General features: G+C 35.7%; 1 protein-coding gene across 3 annotated transcripts in view; it reads right to left on the bottom strand.

Moving 5' to 3' along the window:
• Window positions 1-1,068: 1,068 nt before the first annotated feature.
• The window catches only part of LOC150108582 (uncharacterized), a 97,775-nt gene continuing 84,292 nt past the window's right edge, over window positions 1,069-14,551 (bottom strand). For 2 of the 3 annotated variants that reach the window (XM_090390870.1, XM_090390869.1), the window contains exons 7-8: window positions 13,597-13,848; window positions 1,069-8,272 (exon numbers count right to left, since the gene is read on the bottom strand). In XM_090390870.1, coding sequence (XP_090246996.1) covers window positions 8,105-8,272; window positions 13,597-13,848 — 420 coding nt within the window. In that variant the 3' untranslated portion in view covers window positions 1,069-8,104. The remainder of the gene's footprint in view (window positions 8,273-13,596; window positions 13,849-14,551) is intronic. The other variant, XM_090390871.1, reaches the window with a different exon arrangement.

The following is a 14,551-nucleotide window of genomic DNA, read 5'->3' as shown; positions in this document are numbered from 1 at the left end:
GCCAGACCCAAAAATGCCATAGTGGAAGTAATACAGAGCTTATAAATTTTACCTAAACAAGTTGCCACAAGGTGTTCTGACCTTATTAAATAAAAATCTCAGGATGAGAGTAGATGTAGAAAGCATTTTACTTTGGGTATATACTATGTAAAACATACCAAGCAATTTTATAAGAGATTTTTACTTCTTATGATCATTTTAGTCGCTTCAAATCATTGGCATCTTCAGTCATAGTCTTTTCCTTGAATCCATTGAGTCAACTTGCAATACATAGGCTACTTGTATGTAGAAACTACTGACCTCACACTAATTGCCTTATATCCCATAATGGAAAGCACACATTCTTTTGGGTGTGCATAATGCTATGCATTATAGGAAGGGCCACTATCCAGACTGGTTTCAGCCTTTCAACCCAGAAGACATATCAAGATTGAAGTAATGCAAGTTATATATATCTCATATACAAGTATCTGCATTGCTTCAACCTTTGTATTCTTCTGAGTTTTGTTCCTACTAATGAGACCTCAAAAGTCAAAACTGGTCTGGGTAGTGGCCCTTTCCATAATGCATAACATTCTACACACCCGAAAGAATGTGTGCTTTCCATTATGGGATACTAAGGCAATTCGTGTGAAGTCATTAGCTTCTATATACAAGTAGCCTCGTCATGAAAACACTTAACATACAAATTTTGTTTGCTTTGCTTGGATGAAAGTATTAAACAAGAATATAATTTCCTGGCAGTTTTAATTTATAACCAAGCATTACAACAATGAGGACTTCACAGTTTAGCTCAGTCCACTGGTATAGACTGCTTTACAAGTGGTTCATCAAACATGCTCAAACCTTCCTGCTTTCATTTTCAGGCTGTAAAAGGGCAATCAGTGATAATGATTACAGCTATAATTTATTGACCATTAATTGCAAAGAAGAGGAATCACTTCTTTGCAATTAATGCAGAGTCCAGCAGTGATTTGAAAAATACTTCAGCCAGAATCAGTTTATTGTTAATTTAGAAAAACAGCCTCCACAATGCAAGAGGCCTTTAAAAAAAAAAAACTTCACATACAAAATAGCATATATTTTAATAACACTTCTGATAATACATTACTGCTTGATGTCATAGAGGAAAACAAAATACCAAAACAACAACAATAAATACAAGGGTTGTTGTTGCACATTTAAATAACAGTTAAATTCTTAAGTTCTAGTTTACAGCTTGCATATTATTGGGAGTATTAGCACACTTTGCATTTTGTGATATTGTCATTTATTCATTTTATTCTAGCTACATATATATATATATATATTGGTTTGAGAAACCATATTCTTCATTTTGTAGTGGTGACAGACATTATTCACAAGTCATTGTGAATAATGATTCCATCAAAGCTAGCTTTATAACACTTGTCGATAGCATGGAGTGAGAGACCTGATTTTTACCATATGCAGTTGATATTGCTGCTGGACACTTTTTTTTCACATATTTCATGTGGTTCTCTAGATCTTTGCAGCATAGTGTATTGCAACCATGTCTGATTAGTATTTCACAAATCAGTGTAGATAAGATTAAAAATCTACTGTTTTAGAGTTCTTATAATTCACACACAACAGGATCAAAACAAATGTTGCTTGCTGTCAAGGGAGGAGCAATTTTTTTTCCCATTTGTTATGTCATTATTTGGAAACATTTCTCTTCTTGCTGTCTAATTTTAGTCTATATCTTGAAAGAACTTTGTTCTTTCAAGATATAGACTAAAAGCCTGTTTTGGCATATAAAGGACTATGCTTTCATTCTCTTCCTATATCTCCTTTTTAAGTTTAATTTTTTATTACTTCCTTTGGTAGCCTTTCTTCTTCCATTTATTGTACATGTTCTCTCTAATTCTTTTGGTGTTCTTTTATCATTAAATACAGGTAATAACCTGTATTTGTAGTCCTTCCATATTTCATGTTCTGTCCATTCTTGTACAACCTCTGACTAAACAAAGAAATTTCATTTCAGCTGCTTGCATTCTATATTTTCATCTTTTTTTTCTCTCTCTCTATCCACCTTTCTGAACCAAATGATATTGAATATTACCATGACTATAAAATTTTGATTGCTTCCTTGTTTTGCTGTTTGTCTTATAATACCACAGATTGCTTGAAAACAGTAAGTAAACTGGAGAAAGCATACGATAGAGTGCCAAGGCAAGAAGTCTGGAGGTGTCTGAGGGAGAAGAAGGTGCCGGAGAAATATGTCAGGTTGGTGCAGGAAATGTACAGAAATGTGAAGACAAGTGTTCGGACCTGTTTGGGACAGACAGAAAGTTTTCAAGTAACAGTTGGCTTGCATCAAGGGTCAGCATTAAGTCCGTTTCTGTTTAATATTGTGATGGAAGTGGTAACAGAGGAGGTGAGAGAAGATGCACCTTGGACAATGTTGTATGCAGATGACATCTTGCTGTGTGTAGATTCAAGAGAAGAAGCGGAAACTAAACTGGAAAGATGGAGAAAAGTACTGGAAGAGAGAGGTATGAGACTGAGCAGAAGTAAGACAGAGTATATGTGTTGTGCAGTGGGCGGTGGCCAGGAGACAGACCTGGAGCTGGAAGGAAATGTCATCAGGAAGGTGAGAGACTTTAGATACTTAGGTTCGACAGTGGAAGAAGATGGAGGAGGTGAGAAGGAAGTGGGATGCAGGATACAAGCAGGTTGGAGGAACTGGAGGGAGATGGCTGGAGTGTTATGTGATAAGAGGGTGCCGATCAATCTGAAAGGCAAAATTTATAGGACAGTAGTGAGGCCAGCTATGACATATGCTATAGAAACTGTGGCCCTGAGGAAAAATAACATTAGCAGGATGGAAGTAGCAGAGATGAGAATGCTTAGGTGGATGTGCGGTGTGACCAGAAAGGATCATCTGAGAAATAACTATGTCAGGGGAACAGTGAAAGTTACGAACTTAGGAGCGAAAATACAGGAGGCAAGGTTGAGATGGTTTGGTCATATGTGGGAAGAAGGGTCATGCAGATGGATGTGCAAGGAAGGCGGAAGCGTGGGCGGCCAAAGAAGAGATGGAGGGAGCTGGTAGAAGAGGACTTGAAGATGAAGAACTTGGATGTGGTGACAGCCCAAGACAGGAAGGTGTGGAGGAGACTCATAACAAACAGTGACCCCACTTAAGTGGGAGAAGCTGCAGAAGAAGAAGAAGAATTGCTTGAAAACAGTGTAATTTATATTTATGTCATTATTTGGTTTTTAATAATGGGATATTTACCTCAAAATGCCACAGTTTTAGTTTTAATATAATTTGTAAATTTTATTAGTTGCTGTAAATAGCAAACACATCTGAAGATCTGATTTTTGTATGATTACTTGATCATCTGCTAAAGCATTGTTTGCCGTTGTATGTTGCTTCATGTCTATTCCTGGATTTACTACAGGGTTCCACTTTCTTATTAGATCATGTATATTAAATAAAGTAGGGGAAAGACTACAACACTCTGGAAACCACATCATTTCAGTGAAAACTGCATGAACTTTTTTTTTTTGGTTAGTTGACATATGGGTGGAGTGAGGATGAATAATCCAGTAATCTTGCTCTTGAGACTAAACATGGAACTTTTCTAAAGCTTTGAATAAGCAAGAGGGGGGGCAGGATATAGTGGATGCTAAAATACATCTCCATGCCTGATTAGTTTCTATTTATTCTGCAATGTATTCATTAATATTTATGATTGCATTTGTAATCTTTTTTTCTATGATTAGTTTCAGTGCAACTTCAACCCTTCCTAAATCCAGCACTTGCAATAGTAGCAAATCTTTTATTTAAAATCTTATAGTACGCCCACACTTGCAAGAGCTTTGCTTGGCGACTTGCCAAGAATAGTCGATTCATGCTGAAGGAGAAAAAAAAAGGATGTACAAATTGGTCACCAACATGCGAAATCAAGTGCTTTCTTGTCTGTCGCTGTACTAGTAACTTGATTTTTGTTGTTGCAGAAGATGGATTGATTACCCTATTATCGGAATGGATTCTCCTTCTTGTGACATGTGCAGAAGTGTCTCACAGCTGTGGGCATACTATACTATATAATTTATATACTGTATTTAATAAGCTGAAACCTCTGTAATTTTCACATAAACTTCTATCCCTTCTTAAAAGCTGATATTTTAGTGGCCTTTTACATTCTTGGCATATATTGCAGGTAATCCAGCAACTATTTAACATGCTCAGGAATCTTACTTTAAAAGTGGGTACCCTTTTTAAAGTAAGATTCCATTTGTTTCTCTGCTCTTATAGTTCTTGATAGCTTCTTCCAGTTCCTTTATTATTTACATTTTATCTTCTATTTCTTCTTTATTTAGAGATGGATTTTATTATAGTTGTTTGTAATATTCTTCATTTGAGAAAATTCCTGAAATTTCTTCTACATTCTCTTTCTGATTTATTCAAAAGTTTCTTAATTTATAAGCGATGTTTTGATGGTCATGTAAATTATTTTCAACATTTCTAATAAATGTTTCCCAAAAATATTGGCAAGCTTTTCTTACAATATTTCTTTTAGTTCTGTAAGCTTCTAGTGATTTTGGTTCTACAAGTGTAGCTTGTAAGCTTTTGGTTGTTCTTCTATAACTGTTGCTATTCCATCATTTCAAATTTTGGGTCTTTATTTTTGTCCCAAGAACCTGTTTGTTTATTTTTTTTAATCTGCTCATGTTCATCCATTCTTCATTTATGTCAGAAGAAACAAGAATTTGAGATCAGTACTGAGTCAAATGGTTTTGATACAGATTTCTAGTAAGATCAGAAAATAGTCTAAATATATTCACAGATCTAGTCACCTGGGTTTCTTGGGGATGAGGAAGTGGAGAAGATAAGATCCAGAGGTGAGTGGGTGATGGTAACAGGGTCTATAGAATGAGCCTTATGGGGATAGGTTGAAGATTTGTGGCTTACAGAAATTGGTTGACAGGCAGAAAAGGGGTGATATAATTGAGACATACAAATTACTGAAGAAATTTCACAAGATTGAGGAAATTTTTTAGAACAGGACTGGTGGTGGGAGAACTAGGGGGGGGGGGGGGGCATCCTTGAAAACCAGGTAAGGATGTAGTTAGCAGGAGTGTCACAGGGCTAGCTTTTTTGCTTGGAAAGTGATGATTGAGTGGTGTGTTGGGTGCCATGACTGTGAATGTTGGATAGTGCTTGGCATGATATATTTAGGGCTGACCTCAGTGAGTTGAATGACTCCATGCAGCAGCCCATAATAATACCATTACCTCTACGAACTGTTTTCTCTCTCAAGTAGTCCTCTGGTGCTCCATGTATATTTATAGCTTTTGAAAAATGCTTGTGATTTTTAATTCATAAAATAAGTTTCTCAATTTATTTTGATTTAAATGTTTTCTGTATTTGCCTAAACTTGTGGTATACTTTGGTTTCCTTACTCTAGCATTCAAATCTGCAATTATTTTTATTACAATGTCTCATCTTTTCTAATTCATAAAATATTTCACTTCTTCTGGATATATATTCCTATTTTCAGTTCCCATAATAAAAGGTTCTTAATTCTGGTCTTCATTATAGTTACACCAAGTTCGCTCTTTTATTCTGCTTTAAAGCACTATATGAGGTGTGGCTATTAAATAATGAGACAAGGTATGCTGCGAATCGTGTACTTGTAGCAGTGGGGATGTGCTTGCACCGTGAGTGAACTTGAAGGTTCTAGAATCAGTCGAGATAAGCATCGTTCGCTGTCATTCATAGTTAGTCTGGAGACACTTATAAAAGAAACACATGTGAAGTCACTTTGCAGGAATAACGTCTGATGTTAAACTTGAGCAGCGCATTAATCTCAGATTCGTTGTGAAATTGAAGAAATTGCCGACTGAGTGTTTGAAACTTGCCAGAGGTGTACATTGATAATGTAATGTCACATGCGCAAATGTTTGAATGGTACAAATGCTTTGCTGAAGGTCAAGAAAACGTTAAAAATGACGAACGACTGGGTTGCCCTGTCACGGCAGCAACTGAACAAAATGGTGCGAAAATTAAATTGCCCGCAGTGATTTCTGATTAAGCATTCAGATGATAGCAGACATGGTGTACATTGATAAGGAGACTGTATGAGAGATTTTGCACAAGCAATTGAACATGAACAAAAAAAGTCTGCGCCGAAATAGTTCCCAAAAACTTATATCAGGAGCAGAAAGAAGTCCGGAAACAAATTTGCACTGACATCATGGAACAGTGGAGCTGGACTTGCAGGAGAAGATCATCACATGTGATGAGACGTGGATTTTCCAGTACGATCCAGAGACAATCAGTGTACTGGAAAACTCCCACATCACCAATGGAAAAAAAAAAAAAAAAAAAATGAGCAAGTAAAAACTGAAGGCAATGCTGATCATGTTTTTTTTTTTAATTTAATTTTTTATTTATTTATTTTTTTTTTTTTTATTTATTATTTTTTTTTAATTTAATTTTTTATTTATATCAATACCATGGTAATGGTTGAATGGGTACCAGAGGATCAGACAGTTAACCAACATTATTACCTTGAGGAGGTTCTGGCCAAGCTGAGAGAACGAGTGAGGAAGAAGAGACCTGATCTGTGGAAGAATAACGCTTGGATTCTTCATTAGAGCCACAGTGCACTGTCTGTAAAGCAGTATCTGGCTGGTAAGATCCCAGTGTTGGACCAGCCACTTTACTCACCAGACTTAGGTCCATGCAACTTTTACCAAAGTTGAAATCCGCATTGAAGGGCAACCATTTTCAGTCAGTGGATGAAGTAAAGGAGAAAACGGCAGTGCTACTCAAGCAGATAACACCTGATGACTTGCTACTTACAACAGTGGAATTTGTATGCAGCGGTGTATAAATGCAGGAGGGGAGTATGTTGAAGGGGATAACAATTAAGTTGTACAATTGTAATAATGTAATAATAATAAACCATTTTTGCAACCAGTCTTGTTATTTAATAGCCACACCTCGTATATATAATTGAGATATATCTTTCATTAACAAGACTCTTAATTCTGGTCTTCATTATAGTTACACCACAGTTTGCTCTTTTGTTCTGCTCTAAACTACTATATAATTGAGATATATATATATCGTTACATAATCTGGCATTTGTACAGTTCTCTAATTTTTTATTAGTTTCAGTTAATACTGCTATATTTCTTTTTTCTCTTTAAACTGCTTGTTGAGTTTTCTGTTTCTAGCTGAGCCCTTAACATTCCAAGTGGCAACTTTTGATATATCCATTATTCCAAATTGCTCTTTTTCTTGCTGTTCCCAGTAAATCTGTCCTGTTTTTATCTTCTGAGTTTTTTTTCTTCCCCCTTCACAAGAGGTTACCAGCCTCTTGCTCAACCCATACCTTGGAGGATCAGTGTGTATATATATATCTTAGTATGGCACCTCTCCCTTGGCCTGTCTAAGTTGGCCCTACTGGTAGTTATCCTTCCAGCATAGCTCTCAGGACCATTAGTACATGCAAGCTCCTCACCACAATAATGTGAAGATATAAGTAGTTAATTTTAAAAGCCAATTAAGTAATGATGGTGGTACTGTTGAGACAATATTACCATCCTTATGTATGAATTATTCTTCTTATGGTTATCACACTCTAAACTTTTCCAGAGGAGTAATATCAATGTTTTGCAGGATGGCAGTGTAACTAGTATTGTCCCAAGAGATGTTGCATGTTGGTCTGCAACATCTTGAATGGTTATTTGAATGATGTTTCTGCAAGGATATTATCTCCTGAACATTTTTTTTTTAAACAGACAATGGGAAATCTGCAACTCTTCTATGAAAAATTTGCAAAATAGTTCACTGTACGTGGCAATTTAAAGATTTCTACACTTACATTAATCAACTAAAGCTAATTATTAAAATCAATACTGATAAACATTAAAATTCCTATTTTATCATATCATTTGTTGCACATTACAGTTCATTCAAGGAGGTTCTGTTACCTAGGCTTGATCACTCAAGTGAAAATATATTACCAATGCCTACGCTTTACACAAATTTTTGCAGCATGGAACTTTTCTAGTATTAATGACTGCATCATGAAAACTTTCCATACAAACAAGATAAACTTTAGAGTCCTGGCATTATATATGCAATGTGATCTAAAATATGACTCAGTGTATCTTGAGAGCACCCATTTAGTTCATCAACTGCAGAAGTTAAGCATAAAAGAGGACCTAAGGCACATAATGTCGAATCCAACAACACAGATAAACTTCCTGATACAGCTATCTGACCCTGAAATAAAATAATGAACCATTCATTTAAAAAAACATAATACATCATAATTTATATATGAACTATAAAAGTATCAGATAATCAAATACAGGTATCCCTCAATGTTATTACCGCGTATATCAAATCTAATAATCAATGGTAAAAATTAGAATTCGTCCATAATCGATTACTGTATTAATAAGTCATTTTATATGGTACTCTTTTAGGAAAGATAAAAAATGAATGCAAAGTAAATGTTTAATAAATACTTGAACCTACATTATTTACTGCAATTTTTTTTTTATCAAAAGAAGTTATCAAGAGCCGTTTGAACAGTTTTAGTTTTTTTCTTATCAGCATAAATTCTACGATAACAAGCAAAATGACTCTCCTGACCTTGACAAACAAGCAATAAAACAAAGGAAAAACACTGCAAAAATACGTGATGGTACAAATTAAGTGGATATTGAATCCAACATTATTTCATTGCCGAATATATAGAAACTAAATGTTTCAGCGGATGCAAGCATAAGCAACCTTATGGGCAACTCTTAGTAAAGGTGGATAAGCTCTAGATCACTTTCCTTAGTATTTTCCATAATGTAAAAGACATGTATGATAAATAAGCCTTTGGCTCTCTATTTCAGTAATACATGATGGTTTATTTATTTATTTTCAGTTACAATCTAGAAATTATTGAACAAAGACTAAAAAAAAAAATTAACTATACTATACTGACATCGGAGTTCGCGGTATCTCTCTCTCAGATACAATTTACTGTCAAACCAAACTGACAGCAAAAAATAGTGCAGAATAGCACATATGAATGCACAGCTACTCATGACCCCCAAGCTGTAATGTAATTAAATTATGTAAGAATATTTGTATTAAACATTTTGAATGTATTTGCCAGATCAGCTGCGAGCTCCGCAGGGTTAAAAGCATGTTAATCAAAACTCTTGCCGCGTATATCAAGGGATTGTTGCAATTAATTTTGCCACATTAAGCAAAGGATATCTGTATAGTTGGGGATTTTTTCTAGAAACCATTACAAAAATCTGTGAATGATCTGAATTTGAATAGTATGAAAAAGCAATAGCTCACAAGGGGAAGGAGGACATAAACTATATATATCTGCATCTGCTATATATCCTTCATTAAAATTTTAAATCTAGTTTGTTTTTTTACATTATATAATACAAATTTTCAATAAAAAAGTTACATTAATGCACAAAAAACATTAACAAATAAAAAAAAAATTACATTTCTTTGCTTAATCCAACAAGAAGAGGTGATAGCAGAGGTTAATTTGTTGATATCCTGATTGAGGGAGAGCTATGATGGCAAACACTTTGGTCAAGGCCTCTTCAAGTTAAAAATTCTAGAATGGATTTTTTTACAGAAGTTTTATAACTTCTTCTGTATGGAACTATGTCGGTCTGGATAACTCTCTTTTATCTTTACACTGTCATCCATTGGATGTTTATAGCACCACTTAAAAAGTGTTGAATGCTTTTAAATAGTCCCCAGAGTCCCTGCCCGAGATGTGAATCATCCCTTTGTCAGCATATCCGCACTGTACTGTATATGCTACCTGCCCATTTGTCACTTAGTAGTTATCAGATTGACTGTCACAGTATTGCAGTGCATGTGTTCAAGTAACCCTTATTTTACATAATAATAAATTTAGTTTAATCCTTTATCCAAGTGTAAGCAAACAAAGTTTGTGCCTGAAATATCTTCAAGACTGAGGTAACTTGTGGTAGAGGTGAACCAAGCTCTCATCACTCCTAGTATCTCCCATAATGCTCATATTTACCTATATGAGTTGCCAAAAAACTTATGGGAGATACTAAGACTAGGAGTGATGAGAGCTTGGTCCACCTTTACCACAAGTTACCTCAGTCCTGAAGATACTTCAGCAGCAAATTTTGTTTGCTTACACTTGGATAAAGGATTAAACTAAATTTATTATAGTCTAACCAAGTGGGAAGAAACTTCCAGCATCTTTCACTAAATCCAGAGTAATTTAATAAGGTTGAGACACATTTTGGCAACTCATATAGGTAAATATAATTTCTCCATTGCTTCTGCCTTAGTATCATCACTGCTGGGTCTGGCTCCCACTGAAGGTCGAAACCAGCCTGAGTAGTGGCCCTTCCCTTAATGCATAGCATTCTACATGTCTGCAAGGAGATGCACTTTGCATTATGGGAGATACTAAGATTGATGAGAGCTTGGTCCACCTTTACCACGAATTGCCTCAGTCCTGAAGATACTTCAGGCACAAACTTTGTTTACTTACACTTGGATAAAGGATTAAACTAAATTTATTATAGTCTAACCAAGTGAGAAAAAACTTCAAAAACATATTTTACTTAATAATGGCCAAAAGCACAAGAGTAGTGATGCTGGCAATTTGAATATGCCATAAAGTACTTCCTTTAAGTGAAAAGATGAAAGTTCTCAACTTCAGAAGGAAAGAAAAAAAAATCTTATGCCGAAGTTGCTAAGATTCCATTCATATAACTTTTATTACAGTATATTGTTATAATTGTTCTATTTTATTATTAATTATTGTTGTTAATCTCTTACTGTGCTTAATTTATAAATTAAACTCTACCAAAAATACTGAATCCTATACATAGGTATGTATGTATAGGGTTTGGTACTTAGGGTTTGGTACTATCTGCGGTTTCAGGTATCCACTGGGGATCTTGGAACATACCCCCACAGATGGGGGAGGGGAGGGGACACCACTGTACTTATTTATGGTATGGTTCCCTACCATACATAAAAATTGTTCTGTTTGTCAATAGATGATTTCCAACCATTTTTCCTCTATCTATTGATTGTAATGCCATTAGATAGGAAATTCAATTTTGATTTTACTATTTGTAAGTTTAAAATAGCATTGGTTCTATGAGACTTAAGCTAAGATTTTTCGATATTTCATTATAGCATATCATTCTGTTATAGTGTGTTCTCTGTAGAATACATCTACTGTACTTTTTGTTCAAGACTATAGTATTAATTTTATAAGTAAAAATGGTTTTCAGTTGAGAAAATCATCACCAGAACTTTTGTCTTATGGTACAGTATAGTGAAAAAAAACTACTGAATAACAACAATATATGTTATTCTTGTTGAGAGGCTTATACGCTGGTTAAACATGATAACTAATATTTAAGGAATTGACAGCGTATACTAGAAATATAGATTAAATAAACTTTAATATATACTTTCCGATATTTCGGCGAACGTCACGTTGCCATCTTCTTGGGAACTTACAATAAAGACACGTGCACACAAGTACTAATAACAGCAAATGAGACTGAGGCTAGGAAGCTAGCGTTTTCCTAAAGTCCTGATGGTTCCCCCTGGCGGGCTGTATTGGTAGTTCTTGGCCGTTGGGCTGAAGTTCTTCTGATAAAAGTTTCCCAAATTTGGGGCAGTTTTATGCATCCAAATTTGTTGAGGTTTGGCATGTTCCTAAGGGCCGAGGCTGATTCCATGAATAGTCTTTCATACTTGAACTTGCTGCGGTGTATTACTGTGGCTTTCTTCCATCTTATTCTGTGGCGAGTATCCAGAGCGTGGTCTGCAAGCCCAGAGTGGCTGTACTGGTGAAATCGGATGTAATCCTTGTGTTCTGAGATTCTGATATTTGCTGTCCTGCCTGTTTGGCCAAAGTAGGACAGTTTACAGCTGTAAGGGATCTGGTATACACCAGGTAGGTCTAGGGGAAGTGGTTGGTCTTTGGTGGAGCGGATAAGGGATGCCAGTTTTCTATGTGGTCTGTAACATGTGGTCAGGTCATGTTTTTTTAAGATTTTATTGATTTTTTCCGAGGTGCCTCTGATGTAGGGAATAGTGATGGATTTAGAGTAATCTTTTTTGTGAAGGGGAGGGAGTGGTAGGTTGTGGATAACTGGGTTAAGTATTTTTTGGATTTTTTGGAGGGGGGTAGCCGTTGGCTGAGAAAGTGTCACGGATGTGATTTAGTTCAGTGGTTAGGGCTTGATCATTAGAACAGATTATTTTTGCCCTGTTGAATAATGTTTTAATAACTCCATATTGTTGTGAGGGGGGGGGGGGGATTGTTGGTGAATGTATCTGCCTGTATGGGTGGGTTTTCTATAAACTGAGAAAACCAAGGTTCCATCAGGTTGGCAGGTGACTAGTGTGTCTAGGAAGGGGAGGTTATTGTTTTCCTCTTTTTCCAGGGTGAATTTGATTGGCCAAACATGCCAAACCTCAACAAATTTGGATGCATAAAACTTCCCCAAATTTGGGAAACTTTTATCAGAAGAACTTCAGCCCAACGGCCAAGAACTACCAATACAGCCTGCCAGGGGGCACCATCAGGACTTTAGGAAAACGCTAGCTTCCTAGCCTCAGTCTCATTTGCTGTTATTAGTACTTGTGTGCACGTGTCTTTATTGTAAGTTCCCAAGAAGATGGCAACGTGACGTTCGCCAAAATATCGGAAAGTATATATTAAAGTTTATTTAATCTATATTTCTAGTATACGCTGTCAATTCCTTAAATATTAGTTATCAACAATATATGTTATGGAGTAATGGATTTATTAACAAAGAAATGCATGTTTACACATGATCATAATGTACATCCACAACTATTGGTAGAATCTTGGTTAAATAAAGCATTAATGATGGTAGATTACGTGCTTGAGATAGGCATCTTGTCTTTCAAGACAGGTTTCTCAGCACATGCAAAGGTTCTCTGTCATCTTGTAGAATGAGAGTTAGGACATCTGCTGGACATATTGTGTAATTTTATCCCTTAATTCATCAAGGTTTGAAGGCAGGTCATTATGGAATACCCATTCCTTCAACATAACTCAAATGACAGTATCAAGTGATGTGAAATCAGGAGAAAGTGAAGGGTATGGGAATTCTTGTGAACCTCCAATTGAGCCTCCTGAGCGAAGTGGGTCTGATAAATAGGCTTTAGAACCATGTGATGTGTGATAGGTTGCTCTGCCCTGTTGGAATATGAATATGGTTCAAGCCTACAAACATCTCATAGGCTTGGACCATTTGTTCTATCAACTCCATATGAATGAAAATAATGCACAACAATAAACTTCTTTTCTTCTAAAGGCAACAACACTATTGCTACAGCTGGCAGAGACTCTAAACATGCTCTTTCATTAATGTACATGCAGTCAAACGGCATATCTCATAGCATGTGTACTGAAGAGATGTCAAAGTTAAGTACTTTTTTTTTTTGAGCCATACCATATATTCTGTCGCTAGATTCCATAACTACATATAGTTATAAATCTCACACACAAAAAAAACTTGTAACATATGAATTACCTCATGTTCTGTTAGTCTTTGTCCTATAATGCTAAGAGATTCTCCTAATAGTTTCAAATGTGCAGCAACATCAATAGGTGTGGTGCCTACCACTGTTTTTAAACTTTCTGGAGAACCTTTACTATCATCACCTATTTTTAAGGTGGATGAAGATGATCTTGGCAAAAGTTTACTGGCATGATCATATAACTGTCCTGTACTGATAATGGAAGAGCCTTTATTTGCAGCTTTCTTTGCTTTCTTTCTCCATGCCTAAAATAAATCAATACCATAATATAAGTGCATACATAAATTACACTGATATGTAACAAAAATGCAAGAAGTATATCAAATTTGATATAGCTGAATATGACTAATGAGGACTGCATCCAGAAAAGGAATATCCAATCAGCTAGATTATTCACTCATCATGTTAAATTTCTTATTAGCTAAGGGGAGGGAAAAAAAGTCCATATTACTAATTATATGAAGAGCCAAAGACTTCAATTCGGCGACATGAACTTATTTAAGTTAAGGGATATTGCATCCCATATTGTTTCTTAGCCGAATAAGAAACTCAAAGAGTTTCATGCCGAATATAGAAACTATATAAAGTTCAGCAATTCCAAGCATAAGCAAATATCTGGATAGCAGCACCTGACCCATTTGGTAGAAGTTTTAGCACAATTCTCATAGAAGGGATGTAAGTTCTGTTTGCTACAAACTTGGTATTAACTAGGTCTACCTACTCACTGATGAGACCTCAATAAAGGTTGAAACCGGTCTGGGTAGTGACCTTCTCTCATAATGTAGAACAGTAATACAGCTCCTAGGAGCTAAGTTCACATTATGGGTAAATACCAAGAATAGTGATCAGAGCTTGCTCCACCCTTTCTATGAGTTGCCTCAGTTTGCACTACCAAATGGGTCAGGTGCTACTATCCAGGTATTTGCTTACGCTTGGAATCGACAAACT

The sequence above is a fragment of the Typopeltis vanoorti genome, chromosome 3 (assembly GCF_054136105.1).
Source record: "Typopeltis vanoorti isolate ZY-2024b chromosome 3, IOZ_Tvanoo_1.0, whole genome shotgun sequence".
Classification (NCBI taxonomy): domain Eukaryota; kingdom Metazoa; phylum Arthropoda; class Arachnida; order Uropygi; family Thelyphonidae; genus Typopeltis; species Typopeltis vanoorti.
This window is presented reverse-complemented; position numbering and strand designations above follow the sequence as displayed.